This window comes from Phocoena phocoena, chromosome 2, assembly GCF_963924675.1.
Source record: "Phocoena phocoena chromosome 2, mPhoPho1.1, whole genome shotgun sequence".
Lineage (NCBI taxonomy): Eukaryota > Metazoa > Chordata > Mammalia > Artiodactyla > Phocoenidae > Phocoena > Phocoena phocoena.
Window position 1 is genome coordinate 100,878,067 of NC_089220.1, and position 19,574 is coordinate 100,897,640.

General features: G+C 40.6%; 1 protein-coding gene across 1 annotated transcript in view; it reads left to right on the forward strand.

Moving 5' to 3' along the window:
* MYZAP (myocardial zonula adherens protein) overlaps nucleotides 1-19,574 on the forward strand; it is a 101,176-nt gene that overhangs the window by 63,808 nt on the left and 17,794 nt on the right. Inside the window, exon 12 of the mRNA XM_065871734.1 lies at nucleotides 11,253-11,353. Coding sequence (XP_065727806.1) covers nucleotides 11,253-11,353 — 101 coding nt within the window. The remainder of the gene's footprint in view (nucleotides 1-11,252; nucleotides 11,354-19,574) is intronic.

Genomic DNA, 19,574 nt, shown 5'->3' on the forward strand with positions numbered 1-19,574 from the left:
GGAATACCTTCTCCGAATAGCTAAGGCTAGAGGATGCCAATTCTTGGACAGACACAATTCTTGCTTTACAATATAGGACTAGGTAGCTTCAAGGTGATTCAAACTCAGGACCCCTAATCATTGGGATGCATTGACCTATCTTTAGCACTATTAAAAAGTATGCATTCCTTATTAATATTTTACCGTTCTTTGTCAGACTAGGTAGAGATTTCACCTCCTAGGAGATGAGGTTGAGTTTGGGTACTTGGTTTTCCTCTTCAGGCTGTGTGAGTAGTTTATGATGTTACAAACACACTGCTGACTGACTCCTTGCTAACTGTGTGTGACCACTGATGCCAGTGAATGTCTGCCCCTATTTCCACCTGCTTGTTGTATGACCACCAATGCCAAGCAGCCCTTCCAAGGGCCCTCAAGTCCTGGGACGACCTGACTTAAAGTTCCTTTTGTTATTCTTTACTACTCAACACAGAAATCTTATAAACAAACATGTAATTAACACTTTATAAAAGAAACGACATCATCTTATATATTAATGCTTCCTAGTTTTAAAAGTTGATGACAAGTTGTAACATATTGTCATCTTTGTTCACTATTAAAACTATCTTTCTCTACACTTTATATTAACTTTCCTTTTGAGTGACATCATGAACACAAGGCATTTCTCAGACTCACCTTGTTCCCACAATAATTTTTTCCTTCTCCTCCTAGTTTTTTATTTTTTTATCTTTATTGGACTATAATTGCTTTACAATGGTGTGTTAGTTTCTGCTGTATAACAAAGTGAATCAGTTATACATATACATATGGTCCCATATCTCTTCCCTCTTGCGTCTCCCTCCCTCCCACCCTCCCTATCCCACCCCTCCAGGCGGTCACAAGCACCGAGCTGATCTCCCTGTGCCATGCAGCTCTTTCCCACTAGCTATCTCCCTTACGTTTGGTAGTGTATATATATGTCCATGACTCTCTGTCGCTTTGTCACAGCTTACCCTTCCCCCTCCCCATATCCTCAAGTCCATTCTCTAGTAGGTCTGTGTCTTTATTCCTGTCTTACCCCTAGGTTCTTCATGACATTTTTTTTCCCTTAAATTCCATATATATGTGTTAGCATACAGTATTTGTCTTTCTCTTTCTGACTTACTTCACTCTGTATGACAGACTCTAGGTCTATCCACCTCATTACAAATAGCTCAATTTCGTTTCTTATTATGGCTGAGTAATATTCCATTGTATATATGTGCCACATCTTCTTTATCCATTTACCTGTCGATGGACACTTAGGTTGCTTCCATGTCCTGGCTATTGGAAATAGAGGTGCAATGAACATCGTGGTACATGACTCTTTTTGAATTATGGTTTTCTCAGGGTATATGTCCAGTAGTGGGATTGCTGGGTCATATGGTAGTTCTATTTGTAGTTTTTTAAGGAACCTCCATACTGTTCTCCATAGTGGCTGTACCAATTCACATTCCCACCAGCAGTGCAAGAGTGTTCCCTTTTCTCCACACCCTTTCCAGCATTTATTGTTTCTAGATTTTTTGAGGATGGCCATTCTGACTGGTGTGAGATGGTATCTCACTGTAGTTTGGATTTGCATTTCTCTAATGATTAGTGACGTTGAGCCTTCTTTCATGGGTTTGTTGGCAGTCTGCGTATCGTCTTTGGAGAAAAGTCTCTTTAGGTCTTCTGCCCATTTTTGGACTGGGATTATCACAGCTCAGCTGCGGGGAGTTCTGCATTACCTTCCTCGCCTGTGTAGCAGGGTTCCCGATGCTTGTGGAGTCATTCTTGCTGTATGGCAACGACAGGCGTTTCAGTTTCCTCATTTTTGTCCTGTCCCTAGATGTGATATTGGCTTGTCTCCGAGGAGCCCTGGGTTGTTTTAGTGGAGAGGTGTACGGCAGGCTGTCTGGGCACGAGTGTTGGTAGTAGGCTAAAGTGCTGTGCCTACTGTTAGGCCCATTTTATTTGTTTTGTTTTGTTAATTTATTTTTTATTGAAGTATAGCTGAATTACAATTTTGTGTTAATTACTGCTGTACAGCAAAGTGACTCAGTTATACATATATATACATTCTTTTTCATATTCTTTTCCATTATGGTTTATCACAGAATATTGAATATAGTTTCCTGTGCTATACAGTACAACCTTGTTGTTTAAGGCCCATTTTAGTACTGACGGAACTGGGGAAAATGTTTCTTTTTACGATTATGAGGTTGCACTGACATTTTCCAAATTTATCTAATTGTTTTGTTTTACAATACAGGGTTCTGTGGGCCACGAAGAATTTCTATTATGTTGACCTATTCTAACACCAGGACTTTTTATACCTTGACATTCCATCCCCTGCCTTAAACCATAATGATGCCAGTGGTGGTGTTTCAGGTGTCTCTGAAAAGTTTTGTTGGACAGAGCTGGTAACCTCCTATATCCTATCTTATTAATAAAGTAGCTACCCTCTGTTAAGGGCCTAACTGCAGACTCTGGAGCTAGACTGCCTGAGTTCTACTGTCGGCTCTGTCACTTACTAGTTATGTGGTCTGGAGCAAGTTACTTAACTGCTCTGTGCCTTAGTTTGCTAAGGGAGTCCTCTCCACAGAGTTGTTATGAAGACTAAATTAGTTAACACTAAGTGATTAGAAAAGTACATGGCTCACAGTAAATGCCATGTCTTTACTGTTTCTTCGATGGCTAGGTCCCAGGAACTCCTTTTATTGTTAATGATATATATTTCCTCTTTGTCCTTCTCGTCCTCCTCCTTCTTTTAAATAGAGAATGTAGATGATTTTGGTCCCTGAAATCATCATTTGTACTTACCAATGCTAAAACTCATTCTGTTTTGCTACTCCCACCCCCATCAGATCCCTAGAAGTTTGCGCTAGCCTGGCCCCATAGACTACGTTTTCATCAACTGATTCAAAAATCTGTCTGATGTGAAAATATGCCCATTCTATTTTTTCTCCAAATAACTTTTTATTCACTCATCTCTTGAAGAAGAACTATCCCATCCCCTATTTCCAATATAGAAAATTTTATTAAAATAAAATTATGAGTGTCTATCTTCATAAGGTTGACCAGCTTTCTAAATCTGAACAGATTCCATTTCATTTTTCTCTGCTGAAAATTCTCAACTTTCAGCTCAAGGAGTCTTGGTTCTGTCCATCCTGCATTTAATGTGTGTTGTGTTACACATAAACCTCTCAGTGTGTCTGCTGTGCATTCCTGGGTCAATTATGAATCTTCTGTGCAATGCTAGGGCGGCAGCACCAGGCACCATGTACGAGTTTTCCTGGACATGCATTCTTGTTTAGTGCATGTGTTACAGCCCCGGCTGCTCCCTCCCCTGGGCCTGAGGGAGCTGGGGGAGGAGGCAGCTGCCATTCATTTGACATAATTTCCCCAAAATGCCAAGAGGTGCCATACCAGGTCCTTCTTTTCGGGAAGGCGCACAGCCTCCCAAGCCCCCGGGTGGTCTGTATTTCACAGCTCAACACAAGGTGGTGGTATTTGAAAGGAAAACCCTGGAACCTGATTCTCGGTCCTGGAAGCAATCTCTTCCCCAGCACGGGTCAGGCGGCCAGCCGAGGCTGCTCTTTAGTCATAGTTGGCAAGACTCAGAGTGGAGTGTCCTTGCTTTCCTGTATCAAGACCTGTCCTTTTTTTAAGTATTTCTGTCATCCCTCTCTAATTTCCTCCTAGTGCCCACATTCAGGCTCTCATCATCTTTTTTTCTGTCTTGTCAACCTTGTATTAATTCATGTAAATAAAGCTGCATCTTTTTAAAGCGTGCGGTGACAAATGTTAACTAGACATACTGTGGTGATCATTTTGCAGTGTGTACAGATACCAAGTCATTATGTTGTACAGCTGAAACTAATATAATGTTATGTCAATTAAACCTAAATTTTAAAAAGTATATAAATTAATGAATCTTGACAGTTGTATATACCTGTGAAACCACCACTACAGTCAAGGTATAAAACATTTCCATCATTCCCCAAAGGCCTCTCTCTGTTTCCCTTTTGCAGTCCATCTCTCCATTCACCCCCAGGCAACCAGGGATCTTTTTTGGACTTGCTTGCATTTTGTAGAAATGGAATCATATAGTTGTGTGTTCTTTTGTGTCTAGCTAGCTTCTTTCACTCAGCACAAGGATTTGAGATATATCCGTGTTATATGCATTCTTTTTTGTGGCAGAATATTTTTTTTTTTTTTTTTGTGGTACGCGGGCCTCTCGCTGCTGCGGCCTCTCCCGCTGCAGAGCACCGGCTCCGGACGCGCAGGCTCAGCAGCCACGGCTCACGGGCCCAGCCGCTCCGCAGCATGTGGAATCCTCCCGGACCGGGGCACGAACCCGTGTCCCCTCCATCGTCAGGCGGACTCTCAACCACTGTGCCACCAGGGAAGCCCCAGAATATTTTTTATTGTATTAAGATTCCACAGTTTATTTCTCCATTCTCCTGTTGATATACATTTGGGTTGTTTCCAGTTTGGGGCTATTGTGAATAAAGCTGCTGTGAACATTACAAGTCATTGTGTGGACATATGGTTTATTCCTGTTGGGTAAATTCCTAGTAATAGAATGGCTGTGATATATGGTAGATACAGGTTTAACTTTTTAAGAAACTGTTAGTTTATCAAAGGAGTCGTATATTTTACCTTCCCACCAGGAGTTGGAATGTTCCAGTTTCTCCACATCCTCATCCTGACTTAGTACTGTCTTTTTTTTTTGGCCGTACGCGGGCCTCTCACTGTTGTGGCCTCTCCCGTTGCGGAGCACAGGCTCCGGACGCACAGGCTCAGCGGCCATGGCTCATGGGCCCAGCCGCTCCGCGGCATGTGGGATCTTCCCGGACCGGGGCACGAACCTGTGTCCCCTGCATCGGCAGGCGGACCCTTGCCACCAGGGAAGTCCTGTCAGTCTTTTTAATGTAGCCATTCTAGAGGGTGTGTGGTGGTATCTCATTGTGGTTTTTATTTGCATTTCCATGGTCACTAGCGATGCTGAGCGTGTTTTAAATGCTTACTGGCCATTTGTATATATTCTTTTTTGAAGTGTCTGTTCAAATCTTTGGCCCATTATTTTACTGAGTTTTTTTACTTTTCTTATTTACTGAGTTGCTAAGAGTTCTTTATGTATTCTGGATACCAGTTCTTTGTCAGATATATGTACTGTGAATATTTTCTCCCATTTCATGACCTGCTTTTTCATTTTCTTTTCAATTTAGATCTAAGATCCATTTGGAGTTAATTTTTGTGTTTTGTGTGAAGTAAGGATTGATATTCTTTTTTCACCATAGCTATCCAACTGTTTCCTTTTAATGTCTCCTTAATTTCTGATATTGATCATTTGTCCCCTTTCCCCCTTCTTTGATCAGTCTAGCTAGAGTGTTATCAATTTGCTGTTTTAAAAAAAATTAAAATAGCTTTTGGCTTTGTTGATATTCTCTATTAGCTGTTTTCTGTTTTATTGAGTTTTGCTCTGATATTTATATTCCCTGCCTTGTAATTATTTTGGTGTTACTTTGCTCTTCTTTTTCTAGCTTCTTGAGGTAGACCTTAGGTCACTGATTTTAGTCCTTTCTTTTTAAATATAAGCCTTTAAAGCTCTAACTGTCCCTCTGAGCTCTGCTTCAGCTGCAACCTACAAGTTTTGATATGCTGTATTCAGCATATCAAAATGTTTTCTAATTTCCTTTGAGATTCTTCTTTGACTTACGGATTATTTAGAAGTGTGTTGTTTAACTTCCAAATATTTGAGGTGTTCTTAGGTATCTTATTGGTTTTGATTTCTAATTTGTCGTGGTCCTGGAACATACTTTGTATGGTTTTCATTCTGTTAAATTTATGGAGAATTGTTTTATGGCTCAGCATATGGTTTCTCTTGGTTGAATATTGTTAAAAAAAAAAAGAGAAAAAAGTCTTCTGCTCTTTTTGTGTGTTCTATAAATACCAATAAGATTTAGGTTGTTGATAATATTGTTTAAATTGTTTATGATTTTACTGGTTTTTGTATAATTGTTCTGTTGCTGAGAGGGGTGTTAAAATCCCTTGCTATGGCTTTAGACTGTCTCTTTCTTTTTTAATTTTGTTATTTTTTTACTTCATATATTCTGAAGCTTTGTTATTAGGTACACAATTTTTGATTGTTGTGTTTTGGAGATGAATTGATCTCATTATTATGAAATGGTGGTCGCTACCTTTGTTCATACTCTTTGTCTTGAAGTCTATTTCATCTGGTATTAATATTACCCTTTCTGCCCTCTTATGTTTACTGTTTGTATGGTATATCTTTTTCCATCCACTTATTTTTAACTGATCTGTGTCTCTCTATTTAAGGTAAATATTCAATACATCTCCTATCGACAATATATAGTTAGGTCTTGGTGTTTTTTATATATTCTGATATTCTGTCTTATACTGAAGTATACTGTCCATTGACAATTATTATTGATATGGCTCAATTTATTTAGGTCTGCCATTTTATTATTATTATTTGATTACTTTTTTTATTTCATTTTATTATTTTATTTTTAGCTGCGTTGGGTCTTTGTTGCTGTGCGATGGCTTCTCTTGTTGCGGAGCACAGGCTCTAGGCGCACGAGCTTCAGTAGTCGTGGCTCGCAGGCTCTAGAGCGCAGGCTCAGTAGTTGTGGTGCACGGGCTTAGTTGCTCTGCGGCATGTGGGATCTTCCCGGACCAGGGCTCGAACCCGTGTCCCCTGCATTGGCAGGTGGATTCTTAACCACTGTGCCACAAGGGAAGTCCCTATTATTTGTTTTCTATTTAGTCCCTCTGGTTTGTTTTGTCTTGTTCCCCTCTCTTGCATTCTTTTGGATTATTCCAGTATTTTTTAGAATTCCATTTTAATTTATCTATTGGCATTTTCTGTGTCTTTAATATATTAGTGGTTGCTCTAGGTACTACAATATACTCATTATGTGTTCACAGTTCACTTAGAGGTAATATAGTACCATTTCATGAAAAATGTAGAAGTCTTGCAATGATGAGGTCCATCTACCCCTTCCCCTGCTGTTAAGAGTTATCTCATGTATTGTATCTTATATATACTATAAACCCACAGTACATTGTTATAGTTTTTAACAGTCATAGGTATTTTAGAGAAATTAAGAGAAAATAATCATCTTTTATGTTTACTCATATAGTATTTATTTCTGATGTTCTTTACTCGTTTCTGAAAATCTGAGTTTCTTTCCAGTATCATCTCTCTTCAGCCCGAAGAACTTTTATTTAGCATTTTATATAGAGCAGGCCAGCTGGGGACAAATCCACTTAGTTTTTCTTATTTTAAAGTAACGCCTCTAGTTCACCTTCATTACTAAAATATATAGAGTTCTAGTTTGACAGTTTCTTTCTTTTAGTACTCACTCCCTTTTGGCTTTTGTAGTTTTTGATGAGCAACTTTTGGTAATTCAAATTATCGTTCCCCTATATGTAACAGGATGGCTTTCAAGGTTTTTCTTTGTGTTTTTCAGTAGTTTGACTCTGATTTGCCAAGGTATGCTTCTCTTTGAATTTATTCTGTCTGGGTTTGGTGAGATTCTTGAATTTGTATACTTATGTCTTTCACCAAATATGGGAAAATTTCAGGCATTATTTCTTTTCTCCCCCCCGCCCCCCCAAAAAGTATCTGGAAAACCAGTAAGTGCTTTTCTTTCTTTCTTTTTTCCTAGCCATTATTTCTTTGAATATTTTTTTCTCAAGTTTCTCCCTTCTTTCCTTCTGTGATTCCAGCATCTCTATGTTAGGCTTTTAGAAATTGTCCCACAGTTCTATGAAGTTCCATTTATTATTTTCAACATTTTCTTTATCTTATTTTGATTGATTTCTATTACTGTGTCTCTGTGTCCTCAAGTTTACTACTGACTCCTTCCTTTGTCATATCCATTCTTTTTTTAAGGCAATCTAGTGATTTTTAAATTTCAAGCATTGTATTTTTCTGTTCTAAAGTTACCATTTGTTTTCTATTTATATTTTCTATTTCTTTCTGGTTTTTTGTTTTTTTTTTTTTTACTCCTTCATCAGTGATATAAAGGAAAATAGGCTTGTGATTGTTTTAAAAGGTAAAGAATCTGGTTAGACTCAATTGCACCCTGCCATAATGTAGTGGGTGATGGCTTAGATCTCAGTTCAGTTCTTTAAGCCTTGGCTGCATACTTCTTTTACTTTGCCCCACACATACGTGGTTCAGGGGTCTCCCAGAGACTCGAACTGCGTTTATATACAGAGTTCAGAATTTCAGTCTTCTCTGACCCTTCCTTTTTGGCTTCCCCCTTACTCTTGGTAACCCTGGTTATTCTTCTATCCCGTAGACTCCTACTGGTTTCCTTCTACCAGAAAGGTGATTTTTTGTTGAATTTTTACTGTGTCTGTGCTGCCAGCACCGTGACTGTACTGCCCTTGGGCAAAGCTGCAAACAAAAAAAATGAATCACAAAGAACCCATTCAGTGCTTGTCATTTGCTCCAAGCTTTACCTCCCCTCTAAAACTTGCCCATCCTTGTTGAGTCTTTAAAGACCTCAGCAGTTATCTTTTGTCCAAGGTTGATAGCTGTTCTTTGAAGGAGGATCTGTTCATTAAGCACTTACTCCTGTATACTTGAAGTGCAGCTCTCACTCTACCTGGAAAGTTGCAATGACCTCCTTGATTGATCTTCCTTGCCTATAGTTTTATTTCCTTCCAATATAATTTCCACTCAGAGCCCAAGTGTTTGAAATAAAATCTTGACCTTGGTCTTATAGGATTGGGTGTGGAGTTTTGGTAATGGCATACATAGTCCTTTATAACCAACTCCTGCCCTCCTGTGTACTGCAGTCAGGTGCCTGTTCTCAATCTGGTATGTTTCCATAATTCTGGATTACTTATCCCTTTTGTTTCCCTTACTCTCTTCCCCTTGCATAATTCCAGGAAATCTTCACAGGCAATTCAGTCCTTTTCCCCATTTTGAGTTAGGCATCCCCTCTGAATCACCCCATAATATTCTCTACGTCCCTCTGGCATGGGACTTGTGACTTTGTTCTGTGATTTTCTGCTTAGGTGTCTCTATCTGCAAAAGACTGAGCTCCTCAAAGGCTGCAAATCACGACCTATTTCTTTAACTGCCAACATCCTCCCCCTACCTGATTTTACATACTACCTGATACATACTCAGGGTTTTATTGTTTTTAACTGATAGTATTACATTTTTAAGCGTATAAGTTTTTGTATCAGTGCTTCAGTGGATAGCTGATGGGTACACATAGAGTTCCTCTGGAATAGAACAAAGGAATTGGGGCTACCAGTACACTATTCACTGTATACCAGTTGGGGCACGCTTGCTAACTTTGTCTTTTATGCCCCCTAACTATAGGAACTCAGCCCAGCATTTTAAGAAATCCTCATGACTAAAGTCTACATTAAGAAAGGATAAAACAGTAGGATTGCTGAAGCTTGTTAATAGGCAGGCCTTTTCTTTCCATATGAATGGAAGAGTTCAAATATTTTCGGTGAAGCTGTGTGTGTGTGTCTGTGTGTGTGTGTGTAAATGGTGAGGAACCCCTGGCAGTTAGCCAGCACCATTCTCCCATACTGAGCAGCAGGTGACAGATGCAGAGCCCACAGATCTGTCATGGCTTGTCAGCTGCTAGGGAACCTGGAATGCATTCTCTTCCTTTCTACTGTTTCCCATTTATCGGAAGGGATTCCTAGACCTTTACATCCTGCAGAACATGAGTTTGTACCAGAGCTGCTGCTTTGCACCTTGGTATCGGACATTCAGAGCAGGAGCTCTTTCAAAACAAATGAGCTTCTGTTTCCAAAGAACTTTTCAGCTTTCATGTGTTGTCTAGTGTCTTGGAATACAGTGCCTTAGCTTCAGCTCCAACTTAAAAAGAAAAGACAAATGCTTAATTTGTTTCTAGTTATGCAAATAAAATGCTCATTTTAAAAGCATATATACATTTATTCAATAAATATTTATCTTGCGTCTCCTACATACCACGCATGCTCTGATAATACAGCCAGAAAGATAGTTACGGTCACTGCCTCATGAAATTTTAGTCTAGTATTACAGAAAATATATAGAATAACTTAAAAAAAAATCCAAAAATCTCTGAATTTTTTTAAATGTGTCTTTTTGGCCTTTGGATTTTAAGCACCAGCACTTCATCTATTTTTTTAAATTTAATTAATTAACTTATTTTTGGTTGCATTGGCTCTTTGTTACTGCATGCGGGCTTTTCTCTAGTTGTGGCAAGTGGGGGCCGCGCTCGGTGTGCGAGCTTCTCATTGCGGTGGCTTCTCTTGTGGAGCATGGGCTCTAGGCGCGTGGGCTTCAGCAGTTGTGACATGCGGGCTCTAGAGGGCAGGCTCACTAGTTGTGGTGCACGGGCTTAGCTGCTTCGTGGCATGTGGGACCTTCCCGGACCAGTGCTCGAACCCGTGTCGCCCGCATTGGCAGGCAGATTCTTAACCACTGTGCCATGAGGGAAGTCCAACACTTCATCTATTTTCATTTCAAAACCCTCAACACTCTTGCTCCCTTGTCCTTCTTTTCCCCACGGGGCAAATTTCCAATTCCTGAGCATCTAATCATCAACCTATGTAATGTTTGGCTCTGGCCTGAAAAGAAACTATTTAGAATGCTAATTTTAATCCCAAGGAACTTGTTCTACTTTATATGTTTGAGATTCTGAATTTTCCACACCTATGAAATACTAATTAAGTTACAGAGGTATTTCCCAGTAAATTAATAGACTTACTCATTTTATATTTAATGAGGGAGTATTAAAACATGAGCTGTACCTTATTTATAATTGCAGAAAAAGTGATAAACATCTAAATGCCATCAATAAGAGACTAGTTAAATAAATAATGTAGATCCATACAATGGAATGCTATGAACCCATTAAAATAATTTGTTGACATAAAAAGAAAACTAATAAACATGGAAAGAGTCACAACAAATTGTTGAGTGGGGAAAAGCAGCAAATAATGGTATAGAGTAGGATATTTTTGTTTGTTTCCATTTAGGTAAAATTGGATACATATGTATGTCTATGCACTCTATCTGTAAGGATTCAATCAATGTATTTCTTCAATTCCTACCGCGTAAGAGTCGCTTAATAAATACATTGTGATAGACAGATGTCTGTGTCTAGGGGGAAATCCAGATAATACATATAAATTGTATCATACGTATTTGTGGGGGAACGTAATTGCTTTACTGAAAGTACTTTTTTCCTCATCTCTAGAATAATGAACTACAAAGCAGGTTGGACTATTTAATAGAAACCCAGCCCAAGACTGAAGTGGAAACCAGAGAGGTTGGAGTGGGCTGTGATCTTCTACCCAGGTATTTAAGAATTTCCTGGTTTTCCAACTCAAATTCCCCTTTGACTTAAGAAAATACTTTCCTGGGCTGTTATTCCCAGAATTGCATTCTTTCTCTCAAAAGTACTTCTGCAAAGAAAAGTCGTGGCTGCTGAGGGTCTGACTGGCTTCTGCAGAGTGGGGAGATTGTGCAGGGCACAAGGGGTGGAGAAGGAGAGACCTGGGGAAGCCACTTCAGAGAGAGATGGGCCCTATCAGCGAATGCATGCATCTGGTCCTTCATTTATTCATTCATTTGTTCATTCAACAAATATCTGTTGAGTACCTTCCCTGTGCCAGTGATGATAGAGAGAGGAACGAGATTGGGTTCCTGCCCCAGAGTGCAGTCTGCAAGAGAAGTCAGACGTGCAGGCAGACATTTTCAATGGTGTGCTTTAGTAACAGAGGAGGGAGGCTCTAAACCTCGAACAGAATCTGTCTGTTCCCCAGTACTGTAACAGAGTGTTGTCAAGCATTGGACCAGATTCAGAAATACATGATCCGCTTCAGTCATGAGCAGATAAACAGTAACTATAACCTGGTTTGTTCAGTTGCATTTCTGAGCCAGAGGACTGAGCCATGTGTTATTAAGCTGCTCACAAGCCCAGAACCTGGGTCTCTCCATAGTCAGATCAGCGAGACCCAGTAACCAACCCACTGTCTCTAGGTGCTCAAAACTGTGCTTGGCCCAAAGAGGACAGAAAACAAGTTGATAACAAGGACACTGATGGTACGTAGCTTGTGACTGAGGTAACCAAAGTCACAAAGTGCCTCATACACTGTGCGTGGGAAGGTGTATTTTTATGTGACTAGGGGCATTTGTGTGTGTGTCATGTTAGACATTAGTAGGTCAGAAAAATGTAGGCTCCGGGCCTTGAATGGTTACATGGGTGGGAAACAGGGATGAGCTGATGGCCAGACTGGGCTGTAGAAGACCTGGTTCTCATCCTTGAGGTTAGTAGTCGCAGGATGTGTTCAGGCTGGTCTCTCTTTGCTGAGGCCTCTGTTTCCCAATCTGTTAAGTCAGTTGACTAGGTGACTTCTCAGCTCTAACCAGCTCTAACACTGAGGAATAATGTCTCATCTCCTTCCCTATTTTATTCATTACTGATGTCTTTTTTGTTCATTAAAATGAGCCACTTGCCGTTCTCAAAGTATTTACCAAAAGCAGGATTAAGCTTTTTTTTTTTTTTGACATTATTCTCATTTATGTTGCTTGCTTTTTGGTAAAAACAAGGCTATTTTATCATTCTGATGTCATTAACAGAAAATGTTTATTTAAAAAAAGAAGGAAAAAGAATGTGTAAACAGACTCCAGGTCTCATCAGTGCAGGGGACAAAGTAATTGATAAAAATAGGACCCAAAAGAATGATCATGTCCAGGCACAACTTTTAAAATATAAATAGTTTGGCTATTTTCCTCCTTTTTTATTCTTCAAGAACCAAGTGGTTTAGTTCCCTCTAATTGCCCACATAATAAATCTTATTTGGTTAAGACGGGTACAAAACTACGTCTGAAACCAATAAATTGTTTGTTTTCTAATTCCCACATTTTGGCTTAAAGCAAGGTTTTCAATTTGTATGCCGAGGGATAGCCTGAAGCAAACTTTTACGGCTAAGTTATGAAACCACAAAGTGGTTTTCATAATGGAAGTGCTGACAGACCCTTAACTTATGGCCACGCTGAACTTGGAAGCCACTTTAGTATCTAAAAGCAGCTTTTCCATAAATGTAACATTTGGTTTCCCCCAAGATCCATCTTAGCACTTTAACTACCTGGGTCAATCAGCAGAGGAAATGAAAACTACGTATCCACATTTCCGAAAAGGCAAAGTAATATTTCATTCGTTTCCTCACAAATATTTATGAAGTGCCTACTATGTGACAGACGCTGTGCACGTCTGGGTGGCGAGGAGCACAGCATCTTGAGAGGTGATTCAGGGCAGTGGTTTTCCACCTGTGCTTTTTGGAACTGCGTGCTCTGTGCTAGGGCTCCGGGAGGGGCCTCCAGGGCTGAGGAGGTGAGCAAGGAGCTGGCCTGTGGGGACCTTCCCCCCTCAAAAAAACCAATCTGACAAACTCAGCTTTTAGTGTGTTTTATATGTTAAGATTCCAAGTAAGATTTTGCTTGAATAAAAGAGCTCTGTTGTCAAAATCAAATTAGAACCCCCTGACCTAGTTTAATCTCCCTGTTTTATAGACACCAAAATTGAGGCCCAGAGAGATAAAGGGATTCACTAGAAGCCACACAGCCAGGATTTGAACCATACCTTTGGAGTCCTGGTATGGTACATCTGTAGTTTTAAAATACTCAATAGAGAGCTGCTAAATTGTGTCACGTCTGTTCTAATACAATTCCTGGTCCTCACTTGGACTTCAGACTTGCATCTAACTAATAAGAAGATTCCACGGTGTTTTCCAGAATATTTTAAAAACAGGTTCCAGAAAAGTAATGAATTTAAGCCTCAGTTATGCAGATGAGTTTTGTTCTTACTCCCCTGTTCTCCTGCAGAGAACTTGGCAGTGTAGTCCAGTTGGGAAGGCTCAGGCTGTGGGTTCCCTGCCCAGTCAGCTGCTGGGCAAGTTACTCAGTCTCTCTTAAACCTCTGTGATTTCATCCTTAAAATGGGAATGAAGATGACAATATCAAATCTTATAGGGTTGTGAAGAGGATTAAATGAAAACATGTATATAAAGCATTTAGCATGGTAACTGGACCAAAGTTAGGAACTTAATAAATAATAGCTAGTATCCCTATTATCCAAATCAAAACTCTGATTTTACATGTAAGACACTGGCTCAAGTATTAAAAATTTTATTGGAGTATAGTTGATTTACAATGTGTTAGTTTCAGGTATACAGCAAGGTGATTCAGTTATATATACATATATTCATTCTTTTTCAGATTCTCTTCTCATGCAGGTTATCACATAATATTGAGTAGAGTACTCTGTGCTATACAGTAGGTCCTTGTTGGTTATCTGTCTTACATATAGTAGTGTGTGTATGTTCATCCCAAGATCCTGATTTATCCCTTCTGCCCACATTTCCCTTTTGGTAACCGTAAGTTTTCAGTATCTGTAAGTCTGTTTCTGTTTTGTAAATAAGTTCATCTGTATCATTTTTTAAAATTAGATTCCACATGAGTGATATCATATATTTGTCTTTGTCTGACTTCACTTAGTATGAAAATCTCTAGGTCCATCCATGTTGCTGCAAATGGCATAGGTTCATTCTTTTTTATGGCTGAGTATATTCCATTGTATATATGCACCACACCTTCTTTATCCATTCGTCCGTTGATGAACATTTAGGTTGCTTCCATGTCTTGGCTGTTGTAAATAGTGCTGCAGTGAACACTGGGGTGCACGTATCTTTTTGAATTATGGTTTTCTCCAGATATATGCCCAGGAGTGGGATTGCTGGGTCATACGGTAGTCCTATTTTTAGTTTTGTAAGGAACGTCCATACTGTTTTCCATAGTGGTTGTACCAATTTACATTCCCACCAACACCGTGTAGGAGGATTTCCTTTCCTCCACACTCCCTTCAGCATTTATTGTTCGTACACTTTGATGATGGCCATTCTGACTGGTGTGAAATGTCACTGTAGTTTTGATTTGCATTTCTCTGACAATTAGTGATCACATGAGTGATCTTTTCATGTGCTTTTTGGCCATCTGTATGTCTTCTTTGGAGAAATGTCTATTTAGGTCTTCTCGTTTTTTGATTGGGTTGTTTTTTTTTGACATAGAGTTGCATGAGCCGTTTGTGTATTTTGGAGATTAATCCCTTGTCGGTTGCTTTGTTTGCAAATATTTTCTCCCATTCTGTGGGTTGTCTTTTCATTTTGTTCATGGTTTCCTTTGCTGTGCAGAAGCTCTTAAGTTTGATTTGGTCTCATTTATTTTTTTAAATTTTCATTACTCTAGGAGGTAGATCCAAAAAGATATTGCTGTGATTTATGATTTATGTCAGAGTGTTCTCCTCTAAGAGTTTTATAGTGTCCAGCCTTACATTTAGGTCTTTGATCCATTTTGGGTTTATTTTTGTGTATGGTGTTAGAGAATGTTCTAATTTCATTCTTTTACATGTAGCTGTCCAGTTTTCCTAGCACCACTTACTGAAGAGAGTGTCTTTTTCTCCTTAGTTGACCATAGGTGTGTGGGTTTATTTCTAGGCTTTCTATCCTGTTCCAGACACTGTATCAAATATAAGTAAATTTGAGTGTGCTATGACATTAACTTATTTATTTTGGTGGCTGTTAAGTGATTTCATTAAATGGATTGATAGCTTAATCAAGTGGATAGTACTTCAGTATGTATCAAGCTCTTTAATTAAACTATTAGTGGTTTGGAACCCTCTGGACACTCTGGAAGCCCCAGTGATTGATGAGGTCTCTGTCAGCTGTGACATCAGAGGCATCCCAGTGTGTTCCAGGCACTGGGCACAAAGCCCAGTACGGCTGTAAAGCAGTATGGCACCTAGGACCCATTTCTCCATATACCTGCAAGTCTTTTACATGCTATGCTACTGCTAATAGCATTTGACTTACAATTAGAGCTGCTCTATTTTTATGTGCTCCTGAAAAAATCTGAAATCAGCCTTTTCTTATAGCCATTAAGCCCCTTGTATTACTCTGTCCCCTTCCCTAACCACTTTCCCTGTCCCTGCCAGCACTGTGCACTCCTGTGGACAAGAACCCTAGGCTCCCATCCCCTACTCTAGCATTTTCCTTATGCTCAATAAACATTCACTGGCAGAATGAATGACAGGTCCACACCAAGTGAGAAAGGACTTTAAAGAGGCAATTCTTGCTTACGTTTTGCTTCTTAGTGTTTATTCTCTCTCTCCTCACTAGAAGGTAAGCTCTGTGAGGGCAGGGATTTACATCCATGTCACTAACTGCAGTCTTCCTGGGACTGACTTAAGAGCAGGGCCTCACACCAGGCAGGCCCTCAATCAATATTTGTTGAATGGAGCCATCTCTCTGTAGCATTTGATGGTTCTTCCTAAGCAGAAGAATATCTGCTTCCTGTGGGACTCTCCTCTCCTGGTTCCTTCCCTACTTCCCTGGCCTGTCCTCCGTCTTCTTGGATGGCTCCTCTTTCTGCTCCCAGATCCCCACCATGGGTGCTCCTAAGGGTTCTATCTTGGCGACACTCGTTCCTGCAAAGATGGCATCCAGTCTCATGGAGTTACCTCTTTCTTCCCTGTGGCTGCGCTGTCAGGTAGTTCAGACCTCTCTCTTGCATACAAGTCCTCATTCCTGGCCGCCTGCTGGGCCCCACTTGATCTTCATACCCACCCTATCCATAGCTGAATACATCGTTTTTTCCCATCAAAGTCAGATCGTCTAGTTGTGGTTAAGAGCGGTGGCTTGGAAATTAGACCTGGGTCTGGGTCCTGGATCTGCCTCTTGCTATATCTATAGCTTTGGACAAATCTCTAACCCCTTTGAATTTATTTCCTTACCAAGAATGGGAAGATAGATTTTGACAGTAATTCCTCCTTAAACTTGCTGAGATGATTAAGATACAGGCATAAATTGCCCAGTGTAGTGACCACGTTTGCATATTTCTGTTGATGCCGCCACCACTGCTCCTGTTGCCTAAGCTCAGTATTCTGCAGTCACCTTTGAGCCATGAATTGCTTTGTCCTGGAATCACTCACTCGTACAGGGCTGGCTCTTTCCTTCGTGACTTGCTTCACACCTCTCCACTCCCACTGCACCAGCCTCCTGTAGACCAGTGTTCTAAGCTACTCAGTCCCACCCCTGCCTCCAGTTTCTTCTCAAATTCTCCCCCTCCTTCATCTCATCTTTGTGTTGCATAGATTTCTGGAAAGCAAGGAGAGAGGGAAGAGGTGCGAAGGCACTCAACCATGATTTCAGGGGCTTTTAAACACCTATTTAAAAGAGAAACTTGAGTTTGATTTGAAAAGTTCAATATATATTAATCAAAGCCATTGAGAGCAATTTTAGGTCAGCTAGCCTTCATTTAAAGAGAAAAGTGGAAAACAAAATATTGAACACCAAAAAAAAAAAAAACTACTTTCTCTCGCCCCTTAGTGAAACTGTTTCCAGCGAACTCATAAATTATGTCTTAATAGGTACAATTTAATGAAAAATATTCCTTGTTGTCTTAAGTGCCCAGTGCATAGTAAGTGCTTTAAAATGCCTACGTTTTCATATTTCTGTTGTAAAACCCAAAACACAAAGTAGCTTTCTGTCAAAGCTTTATTTGCTGCCTCTGCTATTGCTTCCCCCAAGGGAACTGCCCCTTTATGGATTAATAGAAGGTTAACAATAGCCTTAATGTGGCTAGAAAATGGCTGAAAAGAAAATGGCTGAATTTTCATTCTGGGGTTGAAATTATTTGTGTTCTTAAAAACCCGTTGTTTCCTAGTACTCAACTAAATAAAATACCTCACTTCTTTTTGAAAGGGAGGATATGAGAGCCTGTTTTTGAAACCAGAGGTTTCATCTTCATCAGTATTTCTGAATTTTATGGGCTTTTAGGATAGTGTCACCAGAGACTATTTCCGTTCTGTGGCATTTGCACAGGAGTTGGCACAAATTGCCACCTGGCTCCTGCCCCTGGCACTCCACTAAATTACCTGGTCAGGCCACTGAAGAGCCCTGAATTGCCAAATCTTGCGGATTCCTCTCTGTGCCGGGTGAAGGTGACACTGACTCCTTGAAATCCGTCGTCCTCTGGTTCCCTATGTCATCCATCTGTGTAGTGATAGTTCTGTGCCTGGCCTGAGTGAGCTGCTGAGGTCATGAAGATAAGCAAGATACGGTTTTCACGCTTCATGAAATGATAACTAGCAGAGAATGTATATAGACCAGTGGGTGCAATGAGATGCTTCCAGTAGTGTGTCACAAGCCTCTGTGACAGTCATTTTCAAGGGGAGGAAAGCACGGAAGAAATACTGAATCTCTTGGGGATGAAATGCCCGAGGTCGCGAGACCCCTCCACAAGACCACCAGAGACGAGAGTCAAAGCCAAACGGCAAGGGTCATTTATTGCAGGTTCGAACCTGGACCTCCGCGCACTCGTCGCCGGTGACGCCAAGAGGTCCCGATGGAGTTTAGTACAGCTCTTTTATAGACAGGTACAAACAAGCTCGGGACCTTCTGCGGGGCTTTCCAGGGGTGGGGAGTACTGATTGGCTAACTTTTAAACAAAGACACTAGTCACCGTCTGATTGGTTGGATGGTTGCAAAAGGGGGTTCAGCAAGCATAGTTACAGAAGCGAGAGCGGCTGGTAAGTTTCGGTTTCCTGAGGTTTTGTTTCTCAATTAGAAATACGTAAAATGGGGCCATAGTTACAAACAGTACAAACAGGAAGATCGATGCAATCCTAGCAGCGCTGCGGCCTAACGGCAGGGCATCAATTCAGTCCTATTTCTACCAAAGTAGAACATAGCCCTTCATTCCCCCTTCTTTCATGAACCAGAGGAGCCAATCTTGGGTCCTCAAGGCTCAGTTTCTTCATTTTCTAAGTCCTCGCATGGCTGATATTGTGATCTTAATACCATTAGCTGAACTGTGTTTATTCTTTTTCGGACGAAATCCATGATTTTGTTGAATATACAGGGGCCTATAATGAGGAGGAAAAGGAGGCATAGTAGAGGGCCCAGGAAGGGGAGGAGGAAGGGAAGCATCCCATGAAATCCTGACCAAAGGGGACTGTCCGCTAATTCTTTCCGGCGGCGGGCTAAGTCTTCCTGGAGCTGGTGAATTTTGTTTCTTACAATGCCTGATTTATTCGCATAAAAACAACATTTTTGTTTTAGGGCGAGGCATATCCCACCCTGTTCAGCTGTCGGCAAGTCTAAGCCCCTCCTATTTTGTAGGACCACCTCGGTCAGCGAATCTAATTGGTCCTGTAAGTCCTGAATGGTTCCAGAGAGGGCTTCTACATCTTCTATTAATTGTCTAGACAGCTGATTATAGGAGTGAAGGGAGACCCCAAGACCTGTACTCCCTGTGGCCACAGCTCCTGTAATTCCTAGTCCTACCAGGAGGGGTATGGCTGTAATGGCTCGTTTGGTTCTTCCTGCCCAGAGGTCAAAGCTGGGAATGGGCAATGGAGTGTCTCCCGAGATCAGGTCTACGTTAGGGAGGAGGGTGGCTAGGTTGCAGACCCCTGTCCAGTTCTGGGGTAAATAGGTGTATGCTAGGTTATTTCCACAGA